The sequence below is a fragment of the Vulpes lagopus genome, chromosome 1, assembly GCF_018345385.1.
Source record: "Vulpes lagopus strain Blue_001 chromosome 1, ASM1834538v1, whole genome shotgun sequence".
Lineage (NCBI taxonomy): Eukaryota > Metazoa > Chordata > Mammalia > Carnivora > Canidae > Vulpes > Vulpes lagopus.
Genome location: NC_054824.1, coordinates 165352474 through 165378086, shown reverse-complemented (window position 1 = coordinate 165378086; position 25613 = coordinate 165352474). Strand labels below are relative to the sequence as shown.

Below are 25613 nucleotides of genomic sequence, written 5' to 3'. Positions count from 1 at the left end.
CTCTATAATCTTACCTACTGTTAGGAAGGTGCTCAAGAGCTGCTCCGTGGCAACAGGCTTGATTTCTGTCCGTAGATTAACAAATCTGCCAACCACCAAGGGGGCTCGGCGGAAACCCAGAATCCTGGTTTGGGAGGTTGAAGAACAGAAGAGAAAAATCTTTGGGGGTGTATTTTATGAAGTAGTCTTAGAAAAGATACTATTGATTGGCAGGTATATGTATATTTTTATGTATTTTAAAGATTTTATTTTTTTTAAAGTTATCTCTACCCCCGCCATGGGGTTTGAACTCACAACCCTGAGATCAAGAGTTGCCCGCTCTATTGACTGAGCCAGCCTGGCGCCCTTGTAGGTAAATATATTTTAAAGGTACATATATTTATGAGTTTACTATCAAGATGTATGTAGTTTATTTTATTTTGCACTTCAGGAAAAAGGATAGGGCAAATCTGACAAAATATGAACTGCTCAATCTGGGGAATGGGTATATGGGTTCATTTATTCTAATTTGTTAGAAATTTTTCATAATAAAACTTTTAAGTAAATTTTAACAAAGCATTAAAAAATGGGCTTAAACCCATACATAGGTTCAAAGCTTTAGATAAAACAGCATTTTGGTAGAAAACTATACAGATTAATCTAAAAGGATAAACCCACAGGACAACTAAATACAGATATACCTAAAGATACTTCGAATGGTCTAAAAGTACCTTATGGCTGAGCAAAACCACTTTTTAAAAAATGAAATTTCCTGGTTAAAAAATATATATATATCTCACTGAAGAAAAGTTGGAGGGGCAGGATTTGGAACATACATAAAAGTTAGGATGAAGAAAATAAAGATTATCCATAATTCCACAGCCCAGAAATAACTACTGACATTTGGCCTAGGAGAATTTTTTCCTTTACACATACGTAGAAACACATACATGCTCTTGTGTATAGACACACAACTGAGATTATGCTATACAAAGTTTTGCATCCTGCTTTTCACTCATTGTTATATTATGAGCTTTTTCTCACGTCATGATAAAACCTTTAAAAAGGTTGCAGAAACAAATAATCTATTGTTTAGGGCTGACTGTCTTAAATTCAATCTTTGAAAAGCCACAAAAGCAAGCAGATCAACAGATGTGTCAAAATAACAAAAAAGTGAGAGAACCTCTCTCCTGAGGCCAGAGAAGGTGGTTAAAATTCTATTGTAATAGAGAAACAGCACCCCAGAGCAGAAAAGCATGGATGGGAAAGAGAGTTGGGAATTTCTTTTTCTGCCTGTGGACCACCACCAGGCCAAAGAACAGCAGCCAGTGTAGTGTAGTGCTAAGAGGCCATGTCACAGGGCCACCTGAGCCTGGCTGGGGTGGGGGGACATTTAATAGAATGGGTAGGGGAACTGGCTAGAAAGTAACTTTCAGACTTTGAGGTAGGGAAGGACTTTTGAACACAACACTGCCAAAGCACAAGTCATGAATTCAAACAGTATATTTAATTAACATCAAAGGTAGTGATTTCTGTACAAAGACTACTTCAAATTAATGAATGGGTGTTGTGCTGTGAAACAATAAGGAGATGTTAAATTTTGCTAATCACTGGGGAAAAACAAAAATAACTAACAATGAGGTATCATTTTACATATATTAGATGAACACAAATTAGTGTGCTGGATAATATGAAATATTGGTATAGACATGGGAAAATGATCTTCATACCCTGCTGGTGTCTATCAACAAGGAGATAGGGTTTCAGAATTAAGAAAACCGGGAAACAAATGGGGTCTTGGAAAGACTGATTCTAGCATGTGTTTAAGTGAGGAGCAGGATTTACCCAATTCTCTACTGCCAAGTCTTAAAAGAGGCAGAGAAAATTCATGGTATTGTGAACAAACATTTATTTAACCTTTTCCATTATCACTGGATATTTAGACTGCTACTAAGTTTTCACTACTAAAAATGCATAGCTAAGATCCTGGATATATGTAACTTCGAATTTCATTATTTCTCCAGGGTACTTTTTAGAAATACTTTCCTAGAAAGATCTTAAATATTTGTGTAAAAGGTAGTTACTCATCCAAAGGGTTAAGAGCATTCAGGTTTCCGATACATAATGCCAGAGTTCTTAAAAAGAAAGACTGAACCGATTAACCGTGCAACAAGCTCCATGAGAATTTCAATGCATTCCTGCAAATAAAGTACTTTTTAAAAAAAAATCCTGGCCATTTTCAGCAGAAGAAAATTGTATCCCATCGTTTCAACTGGATTTTTTGTTGCTGTTACTGGTAAGGATGAACCTCCGTCATATTTACTAACGAATGATAATTTCTATTTAGTCAACCTTGACCTTAGATCATTTTCTATTAAAGTTTTAGCATATATATAGATTTGTACATTCATATATTAAGGTTGTTAATGCTTGGATTATATTAGATTCAAGTATTTTCTCCTAGTTTGCTTTTAAGTTTTTTTTTTGTTTGTTTGTTTGTTTGTTTGTTTGTTTTACTGACATAGGAGTTAACTGTATTTAGCTGAGTCTACTGAATAGCTTTTCCTTTGCAACTTTTCAATTGTTGCTTTTATGCCTGGAAAATCCTTCCTAATCCAGAAAGAGACAAAAATTCACCTTTATTTTCTTCTATATTCATTTAACAAATACTATGAATATTTCTTTTAAAGTCTGTCAATATGCCCTGATGAAAGACCTATTCAGAAGAGCAAGTGAGCTACCAGACAGTTCAGTTACCAGGCTCCCAACTAGTGACTTGCTGAAAAAATACTAATTTTCCAATTAGCTTATACAGTTCAATTTATTTAGGCTTTTCTTTTGCAATTATTCTGGTTACTGAAACCAAGCATATTTTGTATGAAGAACATTAAAATTCACTATATATGTCATGCTATATGCTTCTAGCATATGGGGATAAGTATTACTTAAAACAAAAATAAAGCAAAACAAACAAAAAACAATATTGTCAGGCCCAATTAATGATCAATTCAGAGACTTGAGTTCCAACTCTGGTTTTCATCCTGCCATTTTATTTACCAAGAATATCTTCATGCATGATGGCAGAGGGCATACCAGAATGAAATGATCTTAAAGAGTGAAGATATTTACTCTGGTATTCCCAAAACCACCCAGATTACGAAGGACTCATGCAAATTTCATGGAATCTGTCAATCAGCTTTCTCAAGTAGGTACCAAGTCAGTCATAAGTGTTGCTCCCTTAGCCCATAAGCCCTCTCGAAGATATTTTTAAAAGGAAACAAACGCAATCCTCTGTAATGACATACCTGTCCAAATGAAAGGCTGCTACCTCTGCATTGTGTCTATCATAACCAGCATATGGCTCCCCTTCTACCACATAGTCTCGGTTATACCTGCAGAGTGAATGGGAAGCACAGATGTAGACATGAGTTATATCGGCACCAGAGCTGACAGCACAACAGAAACTTTAGCAAACCTGACTCTACCTCCACTGTCAAACCTGAGAACGGTTGTGGATTTGGATGAATTCCTAGCAGAAGGGGTGAAGAGGAAGTGGAGAAGAAAACTAGATTGCTGGGATCCCTGGGTGGCGCAGCGGTTTGGCGCCTGCCTTTGGCCCAGGGCGCGATCCTGGAGACCCGGGATCGAATCCCACGTCAGGCTCCCGGTGCATGGAGCCTGCTTCTCCCTCTGCTTGTGTCTCTGCCTCTCTCTCTCTCTCTCTCTCTCTCTATCATGAATAAATAAGTAAAATCTTAAAAAACTTCTTTTCAAAAAAAAAAAAAAAAAAAAAAAAAAAAAAAAAGAAAACTAGATTGCTCTATCGGCAATCATTCTGAATAAAACATGCAAGATGTTATTTCTACCCCGCTAAAAGACTTTCAATGTCGTCTAAGCAAAACTCTAAGGTCATTTTCTATCTCTGTATCTCTACCATGATGTTAAGCCTATAGTTGGTGCTTAATAAATGTTTACTAACATTTTTATTAGACTGAACTAAAGAAATGAAGGAAAACATACAATTAAAATGTCTGTTTATACCAGAATGGCTATGGCAACGCTTATAAGAGAGGAAAAAAACGATCTTGATATGCCTCAGTGTTTGTTAATGAGTAGGCAAAGGCACATTTGTAAAAAGCTATTTGAATAACCACCCTCTTTCTCTTTGCCTACATTTATGATGATGTAGTGGCAGGAATACCGGACCGGTGTGAGAGCTAGGTATACAGTTCTGTCATTACCTGTCAGGGTAACCTTGAAGAAAACCATTCTCTGGGTCTTAAGATTCTTCATCTACAACATATGAGGGGCTGAACTAGGAGGCAATTTCTAAGATCTCTTTGAGTCCACTCATGATTTTACATCACATGTGTAACATAAACAAAGGATAATAAAAACTGGCATATTTCTTTCTACCAATCACTAAGATACCATTTAACTGTTAATTGGAAAGAAAGAGACACTAAATTGCCTATGACCTCTATAGTTTACCTGCATTTCCCAAATCAAAAGACCTATTAGGTTTTACGGGCAAGTGTAAAATAGCAATGAACAAAACTGGAGGAAAGAGGAGCTGCTCTACTGGGGACACCTGGATCAGGGAAGTGGGAGACGGTATTATCAAAGGTCGTGAGCTTCAACGTAAATGACCTTGGAATATAAAGTGAAACAAACCATGCCCACAAAACACATTTTCAAGGCAAAGTGATGGAACACTTCTGTCAGAAGATAGCCGTGAGTCACTGCTGGGTTGGAGGCCAGGATCTTCTTAGTATGGTCAATATACTCAAACGTTTTTCATTTCTAGTGTCAAAGCATTATTCAGACTACCTAACACTGGCTGCCTCCCCAGTAAAGTCTCAATTTTCAAACAGAACTGCAATAAAAGCGGATACTAGTCGAGCACTTCTCTCTTCACCACAGCTGTAGGCTGTCTGTAAATCTGGGGGGCAGTCCCGGAATACTTTCTTTGTCGGGGCTCCAGTGGAGCCACAGGGACATATTGCAGTCTGCAGTCCATTCCTTCCAGTGAAACACTAGAGAACTTTCTAATACCTCAAAAGGCAGCTCAGAGTGAAATGTTAAACCCTAGAGGGCTAGAGGGCATTGGGGGTGACCTGGAGGGAAAGGGAGGAGAAGAGGGGAAGGAGTTAAGAATCAAAGAGCTGGGGCAGTCTGGAGGCCTGACTCCCTGGCTCCCCCATGGGCTTTGTGAAATGTGGCAAGTCTGAACTCTGCGTCTCCCCCATTAAAGGAGCAGCTGGCCCGGACAATCTCCAAGGTCCCTTCCAGGACTTCCTAGGATGACTACTCACTTCTCCTCACTCCCAGACCTTCCCTGCCATCTTGCTGCCTTCCTACCAGAACTGTAGGCTCTGCCTATGAAAGCCCATCTACTTCCAGAATGCAAATAGCTACACTGAAAAAAAAAAAAACAAAAAACAAACCACCACTTTTCTAATGTAAGGCAAAATGTGCAAATAAAAGCATCACCATCTTCCTATAAATCCCATCCACCACACGCGTCTCCTATCTCTGACAGGAGGACATGGCCAACCAGGCTCCGGAAGTGCGGAAACCACAAGTGGCTCGTAAAAAAGGGTGCGTGTGTCGCCTTAGCAGCAGGGGCGCAGAGCCTCCTCTCAGCAGAGAGTGATCCATCTTCAGTCACTGACAGAGCAGCAAAATTCATACAGTTACTGCCAATAAATCACTCCCATCCTTCTGGTGAAGGGCATCAGAGTCTGACCAAGGACATTAATTTGTGCTTACACTAGGACTAAATAGCCACAGGGCCCCTAGGGTCAGCAGAGCAATCTACTGGGCGGCCCGGGACTAGAGGCAATTTCTCCAAGCACCTACAGGTGCACCCACCCTCCGCAGCCCCCCACAGTGCCAGGTGTAACTAGTGCAGGTTGGCATATGCTCCCTACCCTGGGGACCCAGCCGCTCATGGGCGGGGGCAGTCCCCTGGGGCTGGGAGGGACCAGTGTGATGGGGATAGAGAACAGGCTATAGAGAGGAGGACCAGACTGCCACAGGTTGACCATTAGGCTGTGGAGGCTGGGTTTTGTCCTGAGAGCAACGGGAGGTCCCTGGATGTCTTAAACCTGGGAACATGGTGCTGAAATGGGCGTTTGGAGGAGGAATGAAAGTGGCCCCTCAGGAGGGTGTGGGAGAGGAAGGTAAGGGGATAGCTGCAGAGGTGGTAAGAGACAGGAGATGAAGCACCAATGACTACGTTAGTTTGTGCAGTTATCTGCTCCCCTAGTCACAGCTGGGCCTCCCCTCTCCCCGCTTCCTACTTGGGTCTGCATACCCTGGGCCTACCTGCAAAGTGCCAGGATACCTGCCTTCTAACACCTCCTGCTGGCCCATCTTACCCCTGACTCCCCCCGCTGTACAGACAGTGGTCGTGGAGGGGACATCCTCTCATGTCAGCATGAAACACCCACAACTCATCTCTGTACACGAATTTCATTTTTGTTTTTAGCCTGCCTTTCCATCAACACTGCTGATGGCCCAGGCCACAAACCAAGAGGTCAAGGACTACATTTCAAAACTCAGCTCTCTATTTCTGATGATGGGTGCTCCATGTTATCACACTTACAGGAAAGCAAGCAAGCTGAAGGTAATTACGTGTGTGGGCGGAACACCAGCCACTCGGATCCAAATCAGATCCAAACGCCAGTTCTGGCTGGGTGACCTTGTCGAGTAAGTGACTTTCCTGCAGCCTCGGTTTCTTGCTCTAGAAATAAGAAGTGTAACTGCCCACAGCTGTGATGCAGGCTGAAAGCACTGACAGAGACAAATGTACTTAGTGTGGTGCCTGGTGAGAGATGTGTATCCAATGGAAAATGCCTCGTAAGGCCCTCATAACCATACTTTTTCCACATTACCTGCCAATCAGACCTTTTTATTCTCCAAAAGCATACTGTATTTTTAACTTTCCTAATTTCCATATCTTCCATACATCACACCTCCCTGTTCCAGGCAAATGGCAGACTTCTTCCCTTTCTGGGATTCCAACAGTTTCGCTCTCTGGCTGCCCATCATCTACTGATGGTAGGGTCATGAAGACAGCTAAATTAACTGCTCGTCACAGCTGAATTCTGTACATCTTTACTCCGTATTTCTTTCCCACCCCGGCAAGAGACCCAAAGGTGTGTGTTATAATTCTCTCAAAAAGCTCTATTAAGGAATGAAAAAAATATTGAGTACACAGAAAATTTTATATATTACCAACTTTGAGAAAATCCACTAGTAACTAATTCCTGGCAAGAGAATATGAATCACCATCATGTTAACCTATTTCAAATTCGTATACTCACAGAAAACTTTTAAAAAATCATACTATACAACTGCTACACAAATTATTTCTGTAGAGCCTTAGAGAAGACCCCAAGGGATCACTGTCTAACAACATACGATTCAGCTCACTTTCTCAGATTTTGGACTGAGGTAACTAAAATGGCTCAGCTCTCTCCTTTAAACACATAAAACAACAATGAGGCATCACTACACACATATCAGAATGGCTAAAATCCCAAACACTGGCAACACCAAATGCTGATGAGGATGCAGAGTAACAGTAGTGCTGGTGGGAATGTAAAATAGTACAGCTACTTTGGAAGACAGTTTGGCAGTGTCTTACGAAATTAAATATACCCTTACCATACGATCCAGCAATCATACTCCTTGGTATTTAACCAAATGAGCTGAAAACTTCCATCTACAAAACACGTGCACATGGCGTCTATAGCAGCTTTATTCAAAAATGCCAAAGTGTAAACGCAACCAAGATGTCCCTCAGTATGTAGATGGATAAACAAAATGTGGTATATCCAGACAATGGAGTGTTATTCAGTAATAAAAAGAAATGAACCTCAATCCACAAAAAGACATGGAGGAAACTTAAATGCATATTGCTAAGTGAGAGAAGCCAATCTTAAAAGACTACAAAGACATGAGTCCAATTATATAGCATTTAGAGAAGGCAAAACTATGGAGACAGTAAAAAGATCAGTAGGGACTTGATCTTTGCTAGGGACTTGGCGGAGAGATAGAAGGCTAGGTAAGTGCAGCATGGGATTTTTAGGGCAGGGAAGCTGTTCTGTAGGATATTTTAATGGTGGATACTTGAGATTATATGTTTATTAAAATCCACAGAATGTACCACACACAGTGTGAACCTTACTGCAAACAATGAACTTTAGTTACTAAATTAATACTGGCTCATCAACTGTAATAAAAATCCTATACTAATAGAAGATGTTAATAATGGGGACACTGGGGGTAGGCATGTGTATGTGTGGTGGGGTGGGGGGAACTCTCTATACTTTCCTCTTGGTCCTTCTGTAAACCTAGAACTGCTCCAGGAAATAAAGATTAATTGAAACAAAACCCATGTGAAAGAATCATAGCTTCAGTACTTAAAAGGGACTTAAGCCCTGTCCTGACCCACTCCAGCTCTGGAAACTCCTACTCTACTGCATCCTAACCTGTGGTTGGTTATCCAGCCTCTAATAGCACACTTTGGTCACAAGTCGCCTATTTCCTAACCAGCTTATCTTATATCTCTGACATCTGGCACACAGCACATATTTGATAAATTTAGAAATCAAGGAGAGCTCAAAGAAGACATTCAGTCTTCTCCACAACCAAAACCTGTTCCTGTAAATCTCCCCTACTCAAAGAATCATACAACATTAAGAGCTAGAAAATACTTCAGAGATCCAGTGGTCGACCCTTCTCATTCTACTGAAGAGACTACCAAGAGCAGGAGATGAGCAGTCTTAGAGAAATCCCACATTATGTGAATCAACCGACAAGCACAGAGAACTTCCAAGATGAAGACTTACCGCTTAGGCTTGAAAACCACTTTCTGTCCTCCTTCAAGTATGAGTAAGGCTTTCAGCTGTGTCCCTTTATAACCCACGTCAGCTTTAATAATTTTTTTGGTGGCCATGGCGTGCATGATTGCCCCCAGCTCTGGTGTCTCTTCCGGGTACACTTCCCGGGGAACCACCCACTGGGCTGCGATCTCCCAGGGAGACTGCAAGGTGTGGTCCAGCTTGGGCACCAGCTCCACCCGCAAGCCAGCCATCATTCTGTGAAAAGCCCGCTGGTCCTCTCGGTTTGCAGCTGATGTGTCTAAGTTGTCAATCAGGAAAACTTTGGTGAAGATAAAGATGACAAGAAGGATTGCTAACAGCACGACTCGCTGCTTTAGCTTCATGTTGACCTCTTTTCCTTCTCCCCTAACCCACTCTCTCTCACTTATCAAGGAGAGCAGGCGATGATGGTTAGCAGGGAGATGCCATGATTATGTGCACTGGTCCATTTCTTCACTGGAGCGCCTCCCACAATTCCTGCAAGCCCAAGTACAAAGCAAAATTCAGTCAGAAATTCTGTCCTTCCACTCCTGAATCTTTTGTAAGCCTCAGACACATTACTCTTTGATTCTTGCTAATCCTATGCTTGAGAAGACCTATTCTTGCTAATCCTATGCTTGAGAATTTAAACCTAACTGGTGTGGGGAAGGACTTCATAGGTAAGAACTAGGTATGTAGATTTTAAAGCAAATACTCCTGTCTGAATAGGGTGCAGAGTCATCTAGGAGCCACTAGACTGGCTACAAATTCCAAAACACCAAAACAACGAGAAAAAGCACAACAAAAGCAACACTAAGAGATACATAACTCCTTAACTTTCATCTTTGCCTTTCATAAAGGACTTCTGAACATCCAAAACCACTAGTATTTGGAAACTTTCCAGTCCTTATCTTCTCTAAATGTAAGTTTTATGACATGCTGTAAGTCAGGAACTCCTAAAAATGCCAAAGAGGATACAGAGGACAGCAATAACTCCTCCAAATCCCAATCCCCAGCAACTCTGGAAATGCCGTATCTGTTGCTCGCATATTTAAATACAATACCCAGACACGTATCTCTATTTAATCAGTCTTCCACTAATTATTTTTCAAAATTAAAATCCCTGTAAAATAGGGATAATCAAATCTGGATAAATTAAGTAAAGGAAAAACACATCCCTATACCATCTGGCTATTAGTAGAACATGATGAGAAAACTAATGGAACCTGGTACTATAGCAACACTCGAGAGTCTGGACTGGGCAGGCACGCAACAAAGGTACTGATGCCACGGACATAAAGCAGCCCTGCTTCCAGTGTGGAGCTGACCACATTCTGGTCCATTCTCAAGCTAACAGACTCCCAACACAAGATGTTTGCAAGGGTGTCAAGAATATACAGTTCAGTCTCATTTGCATGCTGACAGGTTGCTTGCCAGTCCACAGGGCCATTTAAAAACATGAACGAGCCTGCTCTGCTGTGTGCCTACCGACAGCACAGCACTAGGCTGAGACAAAGGTGACAGGAAGATGACAGGGAGGGGCTTCACTCTCCAATTCATTTAACAACCCAAACCATTAATCGAAGAAGAAGTAACACCAATATAAAAGACAGGGTGGACTCCCACCCCAACTGGAGACTGCTCTCCTAACAGCAGCTGGGAACACTTCCAAACAGCTACCAGGGTGACAGTGTGCTCCAAGGGCAACACCTTGTGGTGAGCTTGCTGCTGAGCAGTTCACTGTCTGTGATTAACCACTCCTCTCCCCGTTCGTTTTCACGGAGAAGTGGAAAGTGAGAGTCGAATTCAAATTCTGATGATCTCCAGCCACCTGTTTTGTGTCATCATCATCCTCTCCCAGGGAGTACCCAACACTTTAACCTGAAGCAACGGTATTCAACTGCACCCACAATATAACTGTGATAGTACCAAGTTTAGTGTGAAACTCAGTACAATAATAGGTCTGGGTGATTACCAGTAAGGGCGGTGCCAGGAGAGCAGATTTCAGAGGTTTCTGTTAGTCCCTACACCACCTAAAAAACACAACTCCTTCAATGGTCTGTTCCCTGGGACATGTCGCAGCTGTAGTGACAGAAGGTAACGTGGAAATCTCACTGTGCCAGCGATCCCTTTCTCAGCACCTCTGGCTGCAATGAGTGACAGGACTGGGATGACTGTGGCACAGAGGGGTAAGCAGGGTGGCCTTCCTTCCCCCATATCACATTCTTCAGGACTGAAGTCTGGTCAACCCCTAAACTTCTAATGCTGCTGACCACTTCATCTATCATAAAGAAATTCCTCCCTCATGCTATATAAACGTATCAGATCGAAACACTTACCATAAATGCTAGGGCTATTGAGGTGTTCGGTGTTTTTTGTTTTGTTTTTTGAAATCACTAATGCAATAGAAGTTCTAGCAGCTCCAAAATTCAGACAAAATGAATTGTCCGAGTCTGCAGTCTTTGCTTTTAAGTTCTGAAATCTCATTACCTTTTGAATAGGTCTCTGGAGAACATTCCTTAATTTGGGGCTGCAAACACTGCATCCACTCAACTAGGATAGGAGTTTTTGTGAGGTGAACTGAAGAGTTCAACTATTACTTTATTTCACCATTTACCTCTGGTAGGTTAGGAGTGATCACAGGTTGCAAGAGGCTAAGGGAGTTCTCGTGTTTGCGATTAGTCACCCTATCCTGGTAGAACAAGGAATACAGCAATTTGGCCTAGCTCTCTAACCACTGCTCTTCATGCCCACAGCCACCAACTTAATTTAGCACTCAGCCCCTTCTATTCAATCACTGTAAGAACTGCCTTCTGGGCCACCAGGTTCTCCGATGCGGACTAGATGATGCACCACACTCACTGTTCTGATCACTCACCACTTCTCATTTCTACAGATCCCTTAGCATGACATTAAAGCCCTACCCTAAATGGCTTCAGCCAGTCGGCTTCACTATGCATCACTCTTCTCACCTTCCAACCAAATGGACCATGACCACGCTCGTGTGGGGCTGACCTCTGCCCCGTCATTCCCCATGTGGGGCCTCCCTCAAAATTCCTCTTGCTCTTACCCTTTTTTTCCCATCTTCTCCTGTTGAAAGCCTAATCCAACTTTCAAGGGCCATTTCCAAAGCCACTTCTGGTCCCTCTTCACAACTGACAGGAACCTTCCTCCTTCAGACCAGCACTTAACTACATGCTGCCCTGCCCAGTATCTTCTCGTACCATAGTTTCCAACTACCCTCTCAGAAACTTGGCTCCTTGGAGATCTCAACTGTCTTCACGATCCCTATAGTACCTCATATAGTTAAGGGGAGAGGCTTTATCCACCTAAACTGAACAAACCACTACCAATACCTTGGGACTCTGGTGTTAACTTCCTTCAGTATGCAGTATCACCTGAGCGTGTGGCACCTTCGTGTTGGCTCTCCTTTATCAGCTTTCTTCCTTTGTTTGGCAATCTAGTTCTCTACAGGTGCTCTAACTTCTCGGTTTAGTTCAGAATATAGTTTCGTTTTCTGGAGAAACACAGACACTTCAGAAAGAGGTCTTCTTTTAGCTAAAAAGCTGCTATTCCTTCGACCCACAGGCAAGCAGAGAGATTTAAGAAACCCACAAAGTAGAGATAGTAGAATTTCTACTGGAAAGTCTCTCCTGTTCCAGAAAAATGTATGAAATGCATGATACAGAATCATATCATCCTCTAGCGAGTGTATTTCTTACTCTTTACAACGATCCCCTTTATTCCTGTGGGCCTGAGAAGGAAGGATACCCAGGTTGGGATTTCCACAGTGTCATCCCCTTCTCTTGTTGGAAACAACAGTATAGGTGCTATACATTGTGCAAACTGAAGGTTTCTAAGAAGATACCCCATTTCAGATACTAAGGAAATTAAAGCAAGATCATTGGGTATATTCCAAATTACTAATGAAAACTTCACTTGCACTCCCAGAGGAGCCTGCCTGCTCTATTTCATACCTTCACTTCCTCCAATAAATGCTTCCAACACTGTAATGCTGTCCAGTTTATATTATGGTCATTTATTTTAATGGTTCTATTATGTGGAACAGAGCCCACCTCAAAGAACAAATAGACTCAAGGCAATAACATAACTCAAAAATGTTAAGTACCCAAAAAAAGGCAATGCAAAGGGTAGTCTTCACACTAAAAGCTGGCATGAGCTCTCTAACTGGAGTTCTGGAAGGTAGACCTTTATGAGGAATCTTCTTCCTGAACCCCGGTTTCACCCGCAGCTCCATCAGTTCAATGAGGCTTGCTATTTGCTGTCATTCTTCACACACACTCACTCCCACATACACACAAACACACACCAACCTACACATCTGACAGTTATAAGGACAAACTTATGACTATTAAGCTGCTTAGGGAGAAGAGAGAGATGCCACAGAACAAAAGTGAGGTCTTAGTATGAGGTCCTCCATTCAGTCCTGAAGGAACTCTACTGAAAACCATGTTGGTGCATGGGTCTAAGTCACTGTGTGATGAAATACAATGTATGTGGCTGCTGAGGGACATGAGAACACCTGGCCCCTCACCTACTACCTTACTAGGGACTCTCACAAGCCACGAGTGAGGTTCCAGGTCTCGTTGGGAATAGTACCCCTTCGAATCTCCCTTTCATCAACTGACATCCTCACACTAGTTTTCCTCAGGTCATGGAGATGAAATCCCAACCTTTGCACAGAGTAACTGTGAAAGCTTCAGGACTAATCCTTTCTTGGGTTTTCAGTTCAGTGGCCAAATCAAGTTCTTTCCACATAAATGGAATGTAACATGTCTGTGAGTATAAAGTACCACAGGGAAAATGTTCAGTATGACCATTTCATGCAGAAGGCTATCAACAAAGGAGATTTCAGGCACAGCAGGTAGACTTTATTATTAAACTAGTATATAATCATATTTACTCACATAACCTCCCTGCCCTTGATCCTAAGTAGGATCATTTTATAAACTTCTCCTTTTAGTAACTGTTGGTTTCAGCAAAGCTCTGAAGGTCTGATGAGTCTAAGAAGAGGTAAGACCTGAATTTACTTAAGAGTTTTTCCTTGATTATCTACAAAGACAGATACCAACAATTCCTCCCATCAAGAAGTAGTGTCTATTTTTTCTCCACTGAAACCTGGGCTGCCTCTGTAACTTGCTGTGGCCAACAGAATGCAGTGGAAATGACTGTGTGCCCAGCCTGGGCCTAAATCTTAAAAGACCTAGCAGCTTCCAATTGGGACCTAGCCACTATGTAAAGCAGCTTGGGCTAAACTACTGAATGATGGAGAGAGGGGCCTGGCCAGCCCCTAGCTATTCTGGCCACTCCAGGGGAGGTGCCAGATACAGAAGTGAAGCCATCCCAGATCCACCTGAGGTCCCAGTTGAATGGGGTCACACATGTGATCCCAGGCTATAAACCATGTGGGCAGAAGAACCAATAGGCTGAGCCCAGCTGACCTGCAACATTGTAAGAAACAACAAATCACTATTTTAAGTCCCTAAATTTTCGGGTGGCTTATAAAATCCAACATTTTCTCATCTATTCTGTCCTTATTAACTACTTTGGAGACAAAAAAAATATTGAGGGAGAAGACATAGGGAAATAAATCATGTGACAAAAACAATTCTCTTAGGAAGAAAGGAAACCTTAAATTAACCATTAAATATAAATAAATATTGGATAAATTGTTAGATCATATTTGTAAATGATTATTAATGCCTTCTACAGAGCAATAAACTCATTATGAAAGTTACACACCATTTCTACTCATTTTGTCTTCGTTGTAGATGCTTAGAAAGATACATAATGAAGGGCTCTTTAAGGTAGTACAAGAAAAAAAAGAAGACTCTCACCTGGATCATTTACTAAAATCTATTTACATACTTTAGAACAATCAAGGCTAACTTCACACCCTCACACAATTACACATGCCCAGTTTATAAAACCTAGCATTTGTACTTCAAGCCAAAGCAAAAATAATAGAAAAATCACAACCTTTTAGTACCAAAAAAGAAAGAAAGAAGGAAAGAAAGAGAAAGAAAGAGGGAGATATACTTTCACCCTGGGCAAAGTCTGATATAATGCCCTTTTGTTTTTCATTCGGTAGTGACATCAGAGCATTATGCAACATTATTATTCACTGTCCCCTAGAAGTAAATGCAGTTTATCCTGATGGTTACTGGCAATTCTAAGTAAAATCAAGAGCATTCAGGAACCTTTCCACTTAGCACTGTAGCTTCTTTCTACACAGGAAGTCAAAACCACCAATACCAAAGAGCATCAAGTATTTATTACCTGAACAAATCCTGAGTTTCCCCAGAACACCAGCCCATTCCTGCACTGCCACCCACCGCCTACCACAAGAGCATGTTTTTTCATCTTCAAATTGGAGTCTTCAACAAAAATAAATAATAAAACCACATAATATTAATCAGTATCTATGTATAGTTTTCTCTGCCAATTTTCTGCTTAAGCAGCAGCTTCTTAAAAAAAATACCATATGATATCATTCATACGTGGAATTTAAGAAACAAATGAACAATGGGGGAAAAAAGAGACAAATCAAAAAAGGAGACTCTTAACTATATAGAACAAACTGATGGTTACCAGAGGGGAGGTAGGTGGGGTATAGGTGAAATAGGTGAAGGGGATTAAGAGTACACTTATCAAGATGAGCAAGCACTAAGTAATGTATGGAATTGTAGAATCACTATATTGTACACCTGCAACTAATATAACACTGTATATTAACTACACTGGAATTAAAATTAAAAAAAGAAATTTCTTAATTCTCCTGCTTATTCTAAATGTAAACTCTTCTGAGGCAGAAGGGTTAGGAGGGTGTGCTCTGGATTCAGAATGCCTGCTCTACCGGCTACTGTGGGACTTGGGAAAGTGAGTTAACGTCTAACCTCTCTGGCCCTTAGTTTTTTCATATGAAAAGTGAAATAAGAACACTATTCCCTAACTCACAGAGTTGCTAAAAATGAATGACATTACCACATATACTGTGCGAAAATCAGTGCCTGGACAACCTGTAGTGATCACTTGTTAGTCATTACTATCTGGTCAAAAACCCAAAGATAATGACCTGACAGGAGAAAGATAAAGAAAATAACCCTCCCTAGTGATGCAGTCTTCTGGGGGTGCAGAATGAGGGGCTGAAGTCACAAGTCACATTCCAGAGAGTTCTAGTGGTCTTCTATTCCTGAACCAAATCCTTGTCTCAAGTGGAAAAGGAGCTAAGACTATCAGCAAGTAGGTATCTTCAAAGTGGGTATCGTGTGAAGTGGAACACTGGGAGGCTAGGTCACTAATCGGACCAATCTATTTCTCTTCTCTACAAAGTTCAATTCTACCATGTTTGATGATGGAAAGCATGAAATTCTTCTATTCTACGACAAAGGCTGAAATTAAATGCCTTTACAAGGCATTTCTTCAGTCGGAAAATTAGCTCTCATAAAAGATTTATTTTTTCACGAGAGACAGAGAGAGAGAGAGGCAGAGACATAGGCAAAGGGAGAAGCAGGCTCTTTACAGGAGCCCAGTGCGGGACTCGATCCAGGATCCCAGGATTTCGACCTGAGCCGAAGGCAGCCACCCAACTGCTGAGCCACCCAGGATCCCTAGCTCTTTTAAAGATGGCAGCTTTGCATGTCCTAAAATTCTAAGATAGATTTATTTAGAGAGAGAAAGCTTGCGCGTTCAAGGGGTTGAGGGAGAGAGAATCTTCAAAGCAGACTCCCTCCTCAGCGCAGAGCTGATGTGGGGCCCAATCCCATGACCCTGAGGTAATGATCTAAGTCAAAACCAAGAGTCAGCTGCTTAACCTACTGAGCCAACCAGGTGCCCCTGTTCTAAAGCTCTTAGGATAACCACTAAGAGTAACTTAAAGCTACAGGTATAGAAAATCGAATTCCCACATAGTCCAAATTACTCCGAGTATTACATTTTTCCTTGCTGTTTTCACTTCCACTTAAAGATTTATTTATATTTGTAAACTCACTATCCTCTATGCAAAATCCCCTAACAGTTTCTCTTGAAGAAAGCCAACTAAAATGATTACTAGGCATTAATAAGGTATTAAAGTAGCCTTCTTCCTGGGGTTGAGAGCAAAAATGAAATGGGCAATAAAGAATGTCTGCTCCTGGAATGCCTGGGTGGCTCAGTTGGTTAAGCGTCTGCCTTTAGTTCAGGTCATGATCTCAGTCAGGGTCCTGGGAGGGAGCCCCAAATCGGGCTCCCTGCTCAGCAGGGAGTCTGCTTCTCTCTCCCCCTGTCCCTCACTCCCCACTCATGCTCTCACTCTCTCTCTCAAATAAATTAAAAAAAAAAAAAAAAAGGACTGTTTGCTCCCTCAGAAAAAATTTAATTCCTATAACCTGTCCCACTTAAGCCTTGATTTAGGGCAGCTCTCTAACCCTATTCTTGAAAAATGAAAAGAAAAAATCCTTAGCTCATACTGCTAGTGAAGTTTGTTCTAAAAAACCAACATAAGCTGTGTTCACTGATCTAGAAAGTCTGTGGAAATGCCTAAGAATCTGCATTCTGTTTCAAACGGGACAGGTAAAATGAACCTTCCCAAGTTCTAGGTCTTTCACTGCTCAAATGTCACTATATAACCACCACTTAAAACTATATTATAGAATTTAATACTCATATAGCATGGAAACACGGAATTTCAAAGAATATAAAATTTTCCTCCAGATTTTCCCATTTTCCATCTTTACATTTCAGTTCACTAGTTTTTGGAAAGGTATCTTAGCTTTATGCAACAGTAATACCTCACATTATTAACCTTATATTCCAGGTATGTCAAGCTGACAGGCCACAGATCACTCTAGAAACAGCAACAGCAGAACCCCTAGGCAGGTCTGGACTGAATTTGAGGCTCAGTGGCTCCAGGCATGATCCTTTTGTTATAATATGAATATAAATACACACACTGGGCATGCCTGTCTCTACTATTTTGTGAGTTCCTCGAGGACAGGGAATATATTTTACTCTCTTTGTACTTCCACATAGGCTGGCACAGTGCAGGATGCTGGAGAGGTACTCAATAAATGCCTATTGAATAAAAGGAGTGAAGAGCAAGGGAAAGAAGCCTTAAAGGTTATAAAAATTTCTTCAGCTCCTTGGTCTAAAGATGGCCTCTTTTACAGACAAAGAGAAACTAAGTCCTGTAATGAATTCAGATATATAGCACAGTAAAACATGCAGAAATACCAAATATATGTACCAATTTTATACATCCAATTTTAAATTGCTGCCTCTATACATCCTGCTTCCACCTTTCAAGGCAACTGCTACTGCCAACCTTGTTCCTGCCATTGGTTGGGACTGGGAGTAAAGATGATATGCAAATGCTAAGAGAAAGACTGGAGATGGTCCAAGACATTGCCAAAGAATGACACAAGACAGGGCTGGAACCAGATCTTCAAGTATTACTGGCGATGCTTTCTAAAATGAGAACTGACACTAGTACCTCCATACAATTTTCTCTTTTCTACAAAGAGGACCCACAGGAACATAAATGTACCTAGACAAGAGTGCAAGTCTGCTATATAAACCACGGATAAGGAATGAGGAATCAGCCAAAAAAAAGGTCTTGGGCAGCCTAAATAGTAGTCCCACAGTTCACCCACTAATGGAGAAGAGTGGCAGTCCCTTGGTCAGCCCTGTTAGCTGTTTCACATTCAACCAGAAAGCAGAGTTCTCCGGGCTGCCCCACAGAAGATCAGAAGCTGCCAATTTAACACACGGCAGCAGGGACACTAACAACAGCAAAAGTGCAGCTTTCCCACCTCTGGAAGAAGAGACAGACTATTAAAAGCAGATTCAAGAATTCAAAAAGCAGAGGGGGTGGCACACAACCTGTGTATTTCGGTCACTTCAAAGCCCTGCTCCATCACGGTCAGTAATGGATACTAGTTCCACAAGCTCAGGGCAATAAAAGGTGAAACTACACTGTTTAAAAAGCAAACAAAGCACCTAATATACGGTGGAATTTTTTCCACAATGGCTAGAGCCAAAACAAGAATTCCCACATGTAACACCTTATTCCTTAAAAACAAGATAAATGAAGCACTGCCCTATACGTAGTTCTGATACACTTCATAATTTCATATCCTTTGACCTTTATCATGTACCCAAAGTAACATCTTCCCCTCCATGTACAAACCTACACACACACACACAAACACACACACACACACACACCAAAGCTCTCTCTTTTCTCCATCAGGCTCCATTTCTTGTCTCCTATTGGGATGACAGATGCACTCCTAAGACTCATAAGACTCATGAAGGCCTACAGCTAGGCCTTTCTTTTCTCTTTTGCTTTTGAATAGGAAAGACAAAATCACAAGTGAGATCTTTACATTACATTTCTCTGAGAGGACTCTAGCAGTCATGTTGACATCTTAAGTTGGTCAGAAGCTAGTTTCAATTGCAAAAGAAGGTTTCCTGTACCCCAGGTCTGTGTTAATGAACTCATTAGTTCTTGGGCGTTACAGACACAGCTCAAGTAAGGAAAAGAGGTTGAGATACAGAGGTTTGGAATGAGGAGCTGCTGGACAAGCACTTCAGGGAGGGACAGCTCTCCTTTCCCATCCTGCCGTGTAAGGGATGAGAAGATGGACCATCAGGGCCAATGATAATGGCATGGCCATTCCTAAGAGCTCCAGTTCTTTTATTAAGGCAAAAATTTTGACCACCAATCCAACTGCTCAATGAGTATAGCCAGAAAAGGCTGCAGGAGCCAAGTCAGTGAAGCTGTGCCTGACCAGAGGACCAAAGGCTACTCCTAGAATGCAAGTGGCTAAAATATCATCACAGAATCAAATCTCAAGGCAGCTCCAGTAAGGTAACACCCTTTACAGATACCCATCTTCACAGCAACTTTTAACAATAATCTGCAACAGGGATCCCTGGGTGGCGCAGCGGTTTGGCACCTGCCTTTGGCTCAGGGCGCGATCCTGGAGACCTAGGATCGAATCCCACGTGGGGCTCCCGGTGCATGGAGCCTGCTTTTCCCTCTGCCTGTGTCTCTGCCTCTCTCTCTCTCTCTGTGACTATCATTAATAAATAAAAATTAAAAAAAAAAAAAAAAACAATAATCTGCAACATGTTTATTGCCCTTTTTTTCTTAATGAAAAGAGAAACTAACCAATTTATGCACTAGAGTATTTCCTTTTCTTTGATGTTTTCCATGAATTTGCTCAGCCACCAAATAATTCCTGCACCACCTACTATGCACTATGCAGTTTAGGTGTAGAGAGAAAAGTATGCCAATTATCATCACTGTTACAACATACTGCTGCACCTTGTTGTTGGTATACTTCCTACCTCAATCTACAAAACCACAGGACACTTAGTCCAAGGGTGACCTGACATCAGGTTCAGAAGACTGTCTCCGTTTTATTGTTTGCAACCATGGCCACAGAATAGAGAGAGGAGCCTCTGCCTCTATGATGAGACTGCACCAATCAAGAGGCAACCACTGTGGTTGCTATTTTAAAAAGTTATCAATTCAAGAGCCGACGTATCTGGCTTCAAGGCTTTACATCAGGGAAATGATGGTCAAAGTGTAGGAAGCTGACATCTGCCCTGCAAGTAAACAAACAAACATATTTCATTTAAAAATTCAAAATTTGGAAAAGACAGTAAGCAGAAGCTTTTAGGCTATGTGAGAGAGCTGGAGTTTACATATGGAAAAGAAGAGAATGGACTTAAAAGTCAGAGTTATCAATACAACGTAAAAGAATTCTAGGATGTAAAGGATTAGACTATACCAACAGTGATTTATTTGTTTGCTCCCTAATTCAAAGTACCCAGAAAGAAGAGTAGGGCATGTGTTTTCCAGTTTTCACCCTTTAACCGAATCGTAGCTAGTTTCCTACTGGCTTCAGAGAAACAACAGACCAAATCCAAGCCACGTTCTCACCAGCCACACTGAAAAGCTGTGGGCTCCAAGATTTGATTTTTTGCCACATCCATTCTGTCACTGCACTTTATTTTGAGTGAGGCTGAGAATCTGAATTACTTGCTCCTGCCTTTTTATTCTCCCTTGGTAAGTCCTTTCAAAGGTGGAAGCCCCTCCTCTTGAGTGACTCGATTCCACTGTATGCTTCTAGGGACCAAAGTCCAACAACTTCACAGATTTCAGGAAAGTTAGTAACTAAACACAGAACATTAATTTTAAATCTCCCTTAGGTTGGCTCTGAGTCGAGGAATAACTTAGCATCTTTAGCACCTGTACCTCGGTGTCCCAAAGCCGTGTCTTGATGATAAATAATGTATGTGGAAGTGCTCTAAGGCTTCACTCAAAGGTCCTGCATAAACTCAAGGAGTAAGCACACTGAGGTCTTTCTTTCCATTTTTTTAAATTAACCTCAATGGAATTTATGCATTAATTTATAACACCAGGAGGATGGGAATAGCTAGCAAACATCAATCTTCATCCCCAGATCACAAACGCATCAGGCCCTACCATTTAAGAGCTAAATAAAAGATCCCACATTCCTGTTCCCTCTTTTCAAGGTGAGAAGTCGAATCTCCAGAGGGAAACTGGCTGAGCGGGGAGGACGCGGCCACCGGACACCGGCCCGAGCCAACCATGAGTCGCAGTATCAAGCGTCTGCAATTTTCCCAAATTATAAACTCCTCACCCAACCAAGCGAGGATACAGCCCTTCAAAGGGCTAAAACCCCGTAAGCACCACTCATGCCCCGTCCTCTCCACTTTCCCTCCAACATGCTTGCAGCCCCCGGTTTCCTACCGGAGGACTGGCTGGCAGCAGAAGGAAACTCTCATCAGAGCCCACAGCAAGGGCGCAGCCCGACAACTGCTCACGTTCATCGTTAACGGCGACGTCTCGGGTCGCTGTGAATCGCGGGGCCATCGCACCCGGAAATGAAATCTCAAGCGCAACCCACTTGGGACTACCGCGTCCTTTCCTGAAGTTGTGCCCGGCCGCGAGCGCGGGGTGCTCGACCCCGAGGGGCCGCCGGCTCCACCGCGCCTCCCGCCTCGGGCCTGGCGGCCGCTCGCGCACCCCGCCACGAGGTGGGCCCGCCGCCGCGCGATCCTCCCCGGGCCGCCGCCGCGGGCGCTCGGCGGGACGCGAGGGCGGCACCGGGGCCAGTCGCCTCCGGGGACGGCGCCCGGGCGCCCGGGGTGGCCGCCGGGAGCACCCCCGGCGGCTCGCGGCGCCCCAGGTGAGGCCGCGCCCGCCCACAGGAGCCCGCCTGGGGGCCGGCGAGGCGGGGCGCGCGGCCCGGGCCGGCGTCCGGGGCAGCAGCCAGGCCCGGCCCGGGACCCGCCCGCTCGGGGGCCGCTCGGGGGCCGCTGGGGCACCGCTCGGGCACCGCTCGGGCACCGCTCGGGCACCGGCGCCCGGCCCCCCGGGAGGCGCCCCGCCCCCAGGCGGCCCCCACCGCGCACCGCGCCCCGCCCGCCCGCCCGCACTTTCCCGCCCGCCGCGCCGGGGGCGGGGGTCGCGCGCCCTCCCCGCCCCCACGCCGCTCACCTGCCGGGCCCTAGGCTCGCTCCATGGCCGCCCGCGCGGTGCGGTGCGGCGCGGCCCGGCCGCCCCCGCCGCCTCCGGGGAGGGGCAGCCCCACGCCGCGCTCACCGCCCCCAGCCGCAGCCGCCGCTGCGGCTCCCGCCCACCCCCGGCCCGGCCATTCCCTGGCCACTCTCCCCGCGCTGAGCCGGCGGTCCCACACCCACCCCCCCGCCTCCGCGGCGCCCGACTGTTGGTACCGTCCTAGCGTAACGCCTTCCCCGCGACCAATCCCAGGGCTCACTCCGCGAGGCCCCGCCCCCACCCTCTGGTGGGCGGGGCTACCGGGCTCGCGCCGGACGGCCCCGCTTAACCCTTCCCGCCCCGGGCCGGCCCCGCTTAACTCCCTCGGCGCCGGCTCCCGTCTCTCCGCCTCCTCCCTGACGCCCGCCCCGCCTGCAGAAACTGACCTCCGACTTCTCTCTTGCCTTTGCTTTCCCTCAGCTGATTTTCGTAAGCAGGTAGGAGACCAGGCAGCGGGACTGGAGAGTTGGGGTCCTTTAGGTCCAGTTCTGCTTGTGAGAAGCAATTGCCCTACTCCTTCTGCCCATTCAGTTTGCCTCCAGTGATGCTTCTGCCTATCAGTGTGTCGCCCTTGCTCAAAAGAGGCCAGCCTTCCTACAGCGCGCACGAGCCGCCCTTCCCGGGGACCAGAGCAAATTCCCTGCTACAGTTGGGAGCATTTAGCAAAACTGCTTAGTCGTTTACTGTCTTTTGCATGGGACTGTAAGCCCCGTGAAGGCAGGGCAGTCTGTCCCTGTCTCCAATGCCCCACACCCAGTAGACTCCCTGTAAATGGTTTGCATGACAGATTCTCCCCTTAAGTTGCTTCCTTTCCATTGACTGCGGACAGATCATCCAGTGCATAAGGCGCCCTATCATTTTTTCGCCTCGTACTAAGCTTGCACTTAGTCTATGTCTGAAATATAATGTAGGTTGCTTTGTGGGGTACGATTGTGGGGGGGGGGGCGAAAGACCAAGCTGACACTTTGTTCAGGCTACTTAGTTCATTTAAGCAATAGGATGTAGTGGACAGAATGCCTCCTTTCTGGCTGTGTCATATTGGGTGTGTCCCCTAACCACTCAGAGTACCTCTTTCCTTATCTGGAACATGAGAGGTAATCATAGTACCTATTTCACAAGGTCGTCGTGAGGTCCAAATTAGGAAATGTGTGGGGAAAGTACTTTTGCATTATTGTATAACATGAGTTATTATTCATGCATGTATTTACAGAGCACTTACCACCAGAAGAGCCTAGAGAAATAATTGGGCTTGACACCAGTCCGAGACAGTCTGCTTGGGGAGGCAGCCCCTGTGCAACAAACAGTCACTGCAAGGGGTACACAGTCAGAAACAGAAGAAGTTGTATCAGCTCTTTACTGGATGTAGTTGAAAGGTCTTGGGGGTCATTTTCTGACCATGGCATACATAATTCTTAGGAAAACAAGCTGGATTGTTAGGAGAGCTACCAAATTTCTCTGCAGAGGAACAGTGGTCTGACTGCCATCATAAACCAAAAGCACAAAGCAACAGTTCCTCTAAGATACTTTACCTGAAAGGACTCTCCTCCTTTCTTGCCTGGAACTCCAACGAGGGTAGTGAAGGTAGACTGTCCAGCTGTCACTGCTCAGGAGAAGGCTCATGCAGCTTCTGCTTCTGGGGTGGGAGGTCCCTTCTGGCACTGAGGACATGGAGGGAGATGGATTCAGGGCCTCCCTGGGCAACCTGCTCCAGTGCTTAATTTCCTATCCATCAGATCCCTCCATCCACCCCATATGCTGCAGGACAGACACTCTCTCTCCTCTTCTGTCTTCCTAGATGGCAAGCAGGGGATTCAGGGCCTTTGTGCTTTCAGACAGCAAAATTTCTGCCCCATTTTGCCAGTTTGCCACATTATTCAGGCTCTCTCTGAGTGGGTACACAGCACCAGCAGAGTCCTGACACTCCACAATGTTCGTTTCTGCCCTTTCTTTCTGGAATGGGCCTTGTTTCCCAGCTGGTCGATATATTCTAGGTGCTTTGGGGGATGCAGTCATTTAGGACGGGGACTCTGCCTTCAAACAGTTGACGTGACTGGCACACAGGAAGCAGCTGCAAAGGATAAGGCCGACTTAAATAACACAGCATGCACTCTGTGATCACTGAGAGAAGTAGGGTCCAGGAAGACAGTGTGGGCTGGCATTGCCAGCAAAGGGGGATCAAGGTGAGCAAAATATGGGCGGGAGAAGAGACAGCCCATGTGAACCAAAGTTAGGTCATGCCTCGTGGGCTTAAAGGCAGACATCCTCAGTCAATGATACAGAACGGGAGAATGCTTCCTTCCTCCCATCCTTCACTAAATGTCTACCAAGTGCCAGACACTGAGCTGGACCCAGCCTATGGGAAGGCCAAAGAAAGCCTGGTTCTCATCCTTGAGAAGCAGACAATCTAGTCTTGAGAAATAGAGCAAAAGCCCAGAAAGAGCCCTCATTCGGAAGGTCTGAGACTTTGCCAAAGCTTCCGTGATGCTTCTTTCAGAACTTGGGAGGTAGTTCTAGGTCTCCTTGGCTAATCTCCCCACCCCTTGCCTCTCTCTTCCCTGTCCCCAAACTGCAAGCTCTTAAAGACACAAACTGACTTTATTTCGTCTTTATTTCCTTCCATGGAGAGCTTTCTCTGTACTGATGTGCTGAAATGCATTGAGTTGAAATCACAGCAGGAATTTGGCTGTCCCCCTCCAGCCCCGGGTGGTGCACATATGTCCTCAGTAGAGGAATCTTGGTTAGTAGCCCAGTGAAGAATCCTCCAGTGGCTTGTCCACGGCCTGCAGAATTCAATAGTAACTCCTCTGCTTGGCATTTCCAGGCCCATGTTCTACTAACTTTTTACCTTCCACCCTGAAGGACCCACTTGCTCTGAGAACATCCCCTTTTCTGTGCCCATGGTTGTAATCATACGGATTCTTCCTCTGGGGCTCCCACCTCACCCCACCCCTGTCTCCACTTGTGAAATGTCATGTATTCTCAAATACCATTTGCCCGTGAAGACTTTCCTGACCTTTGCCACTGTCCATGGACTCCTGGTCTTCTAAGACTCAGTACTTTCTGCCTCTTTTGCAGTATGGTTTGGATTGATATCTTTGGGGATATGTCTGACCCCTTCCCCTGGATTGTAAACCCTTTAGGGCAGTGTTTAATTCACATATGTATCT

General features: G+C 44.2%; 1 protein-coding gene across 3 annotated transcripts in view; it reads right to left on the bottom strand.

Moving 5' to 3' along the window:
- FAM20B (FAM20B glycosaminoglycan xylosylkinase) overlaps positions 1–22542 on the bottom strand; it is a 40797-nt gene extending 18255 nt beyond the window's left edge. Inside the window, exons 1-4 of one of the 3 annotated variants that reach the window (XM_041754708.1) lie at positions 22387–22542; positions 8841–9350; positions 3285–3371; positions 15–124 (exon numbers count right to left, since the gene is read on the bottom strand). In XM_041754708.1, the coding sequence (XP_041610642.1) occupies positions 15–124; positions 3285–3371; positions 8841–9217 (574 nt within the window). In that variant the 5' untranslated portion in view covers positions 9218–9350; positions 22387–22542. Of the gene's footprint in view, positions 1–14; positions 125–3284; positions 3372–8840; positions 9351–20204; positions 20441–21636; positions 21950–22386 lie in introns of those variants that run through there. The other 2 variants (XM_041754718.1, XM_041754727.1) reach the window with 2 other exon arrangements.
- Between the last annotated feature and the right edge of the window lie 3071 nt (positions 22543–25613).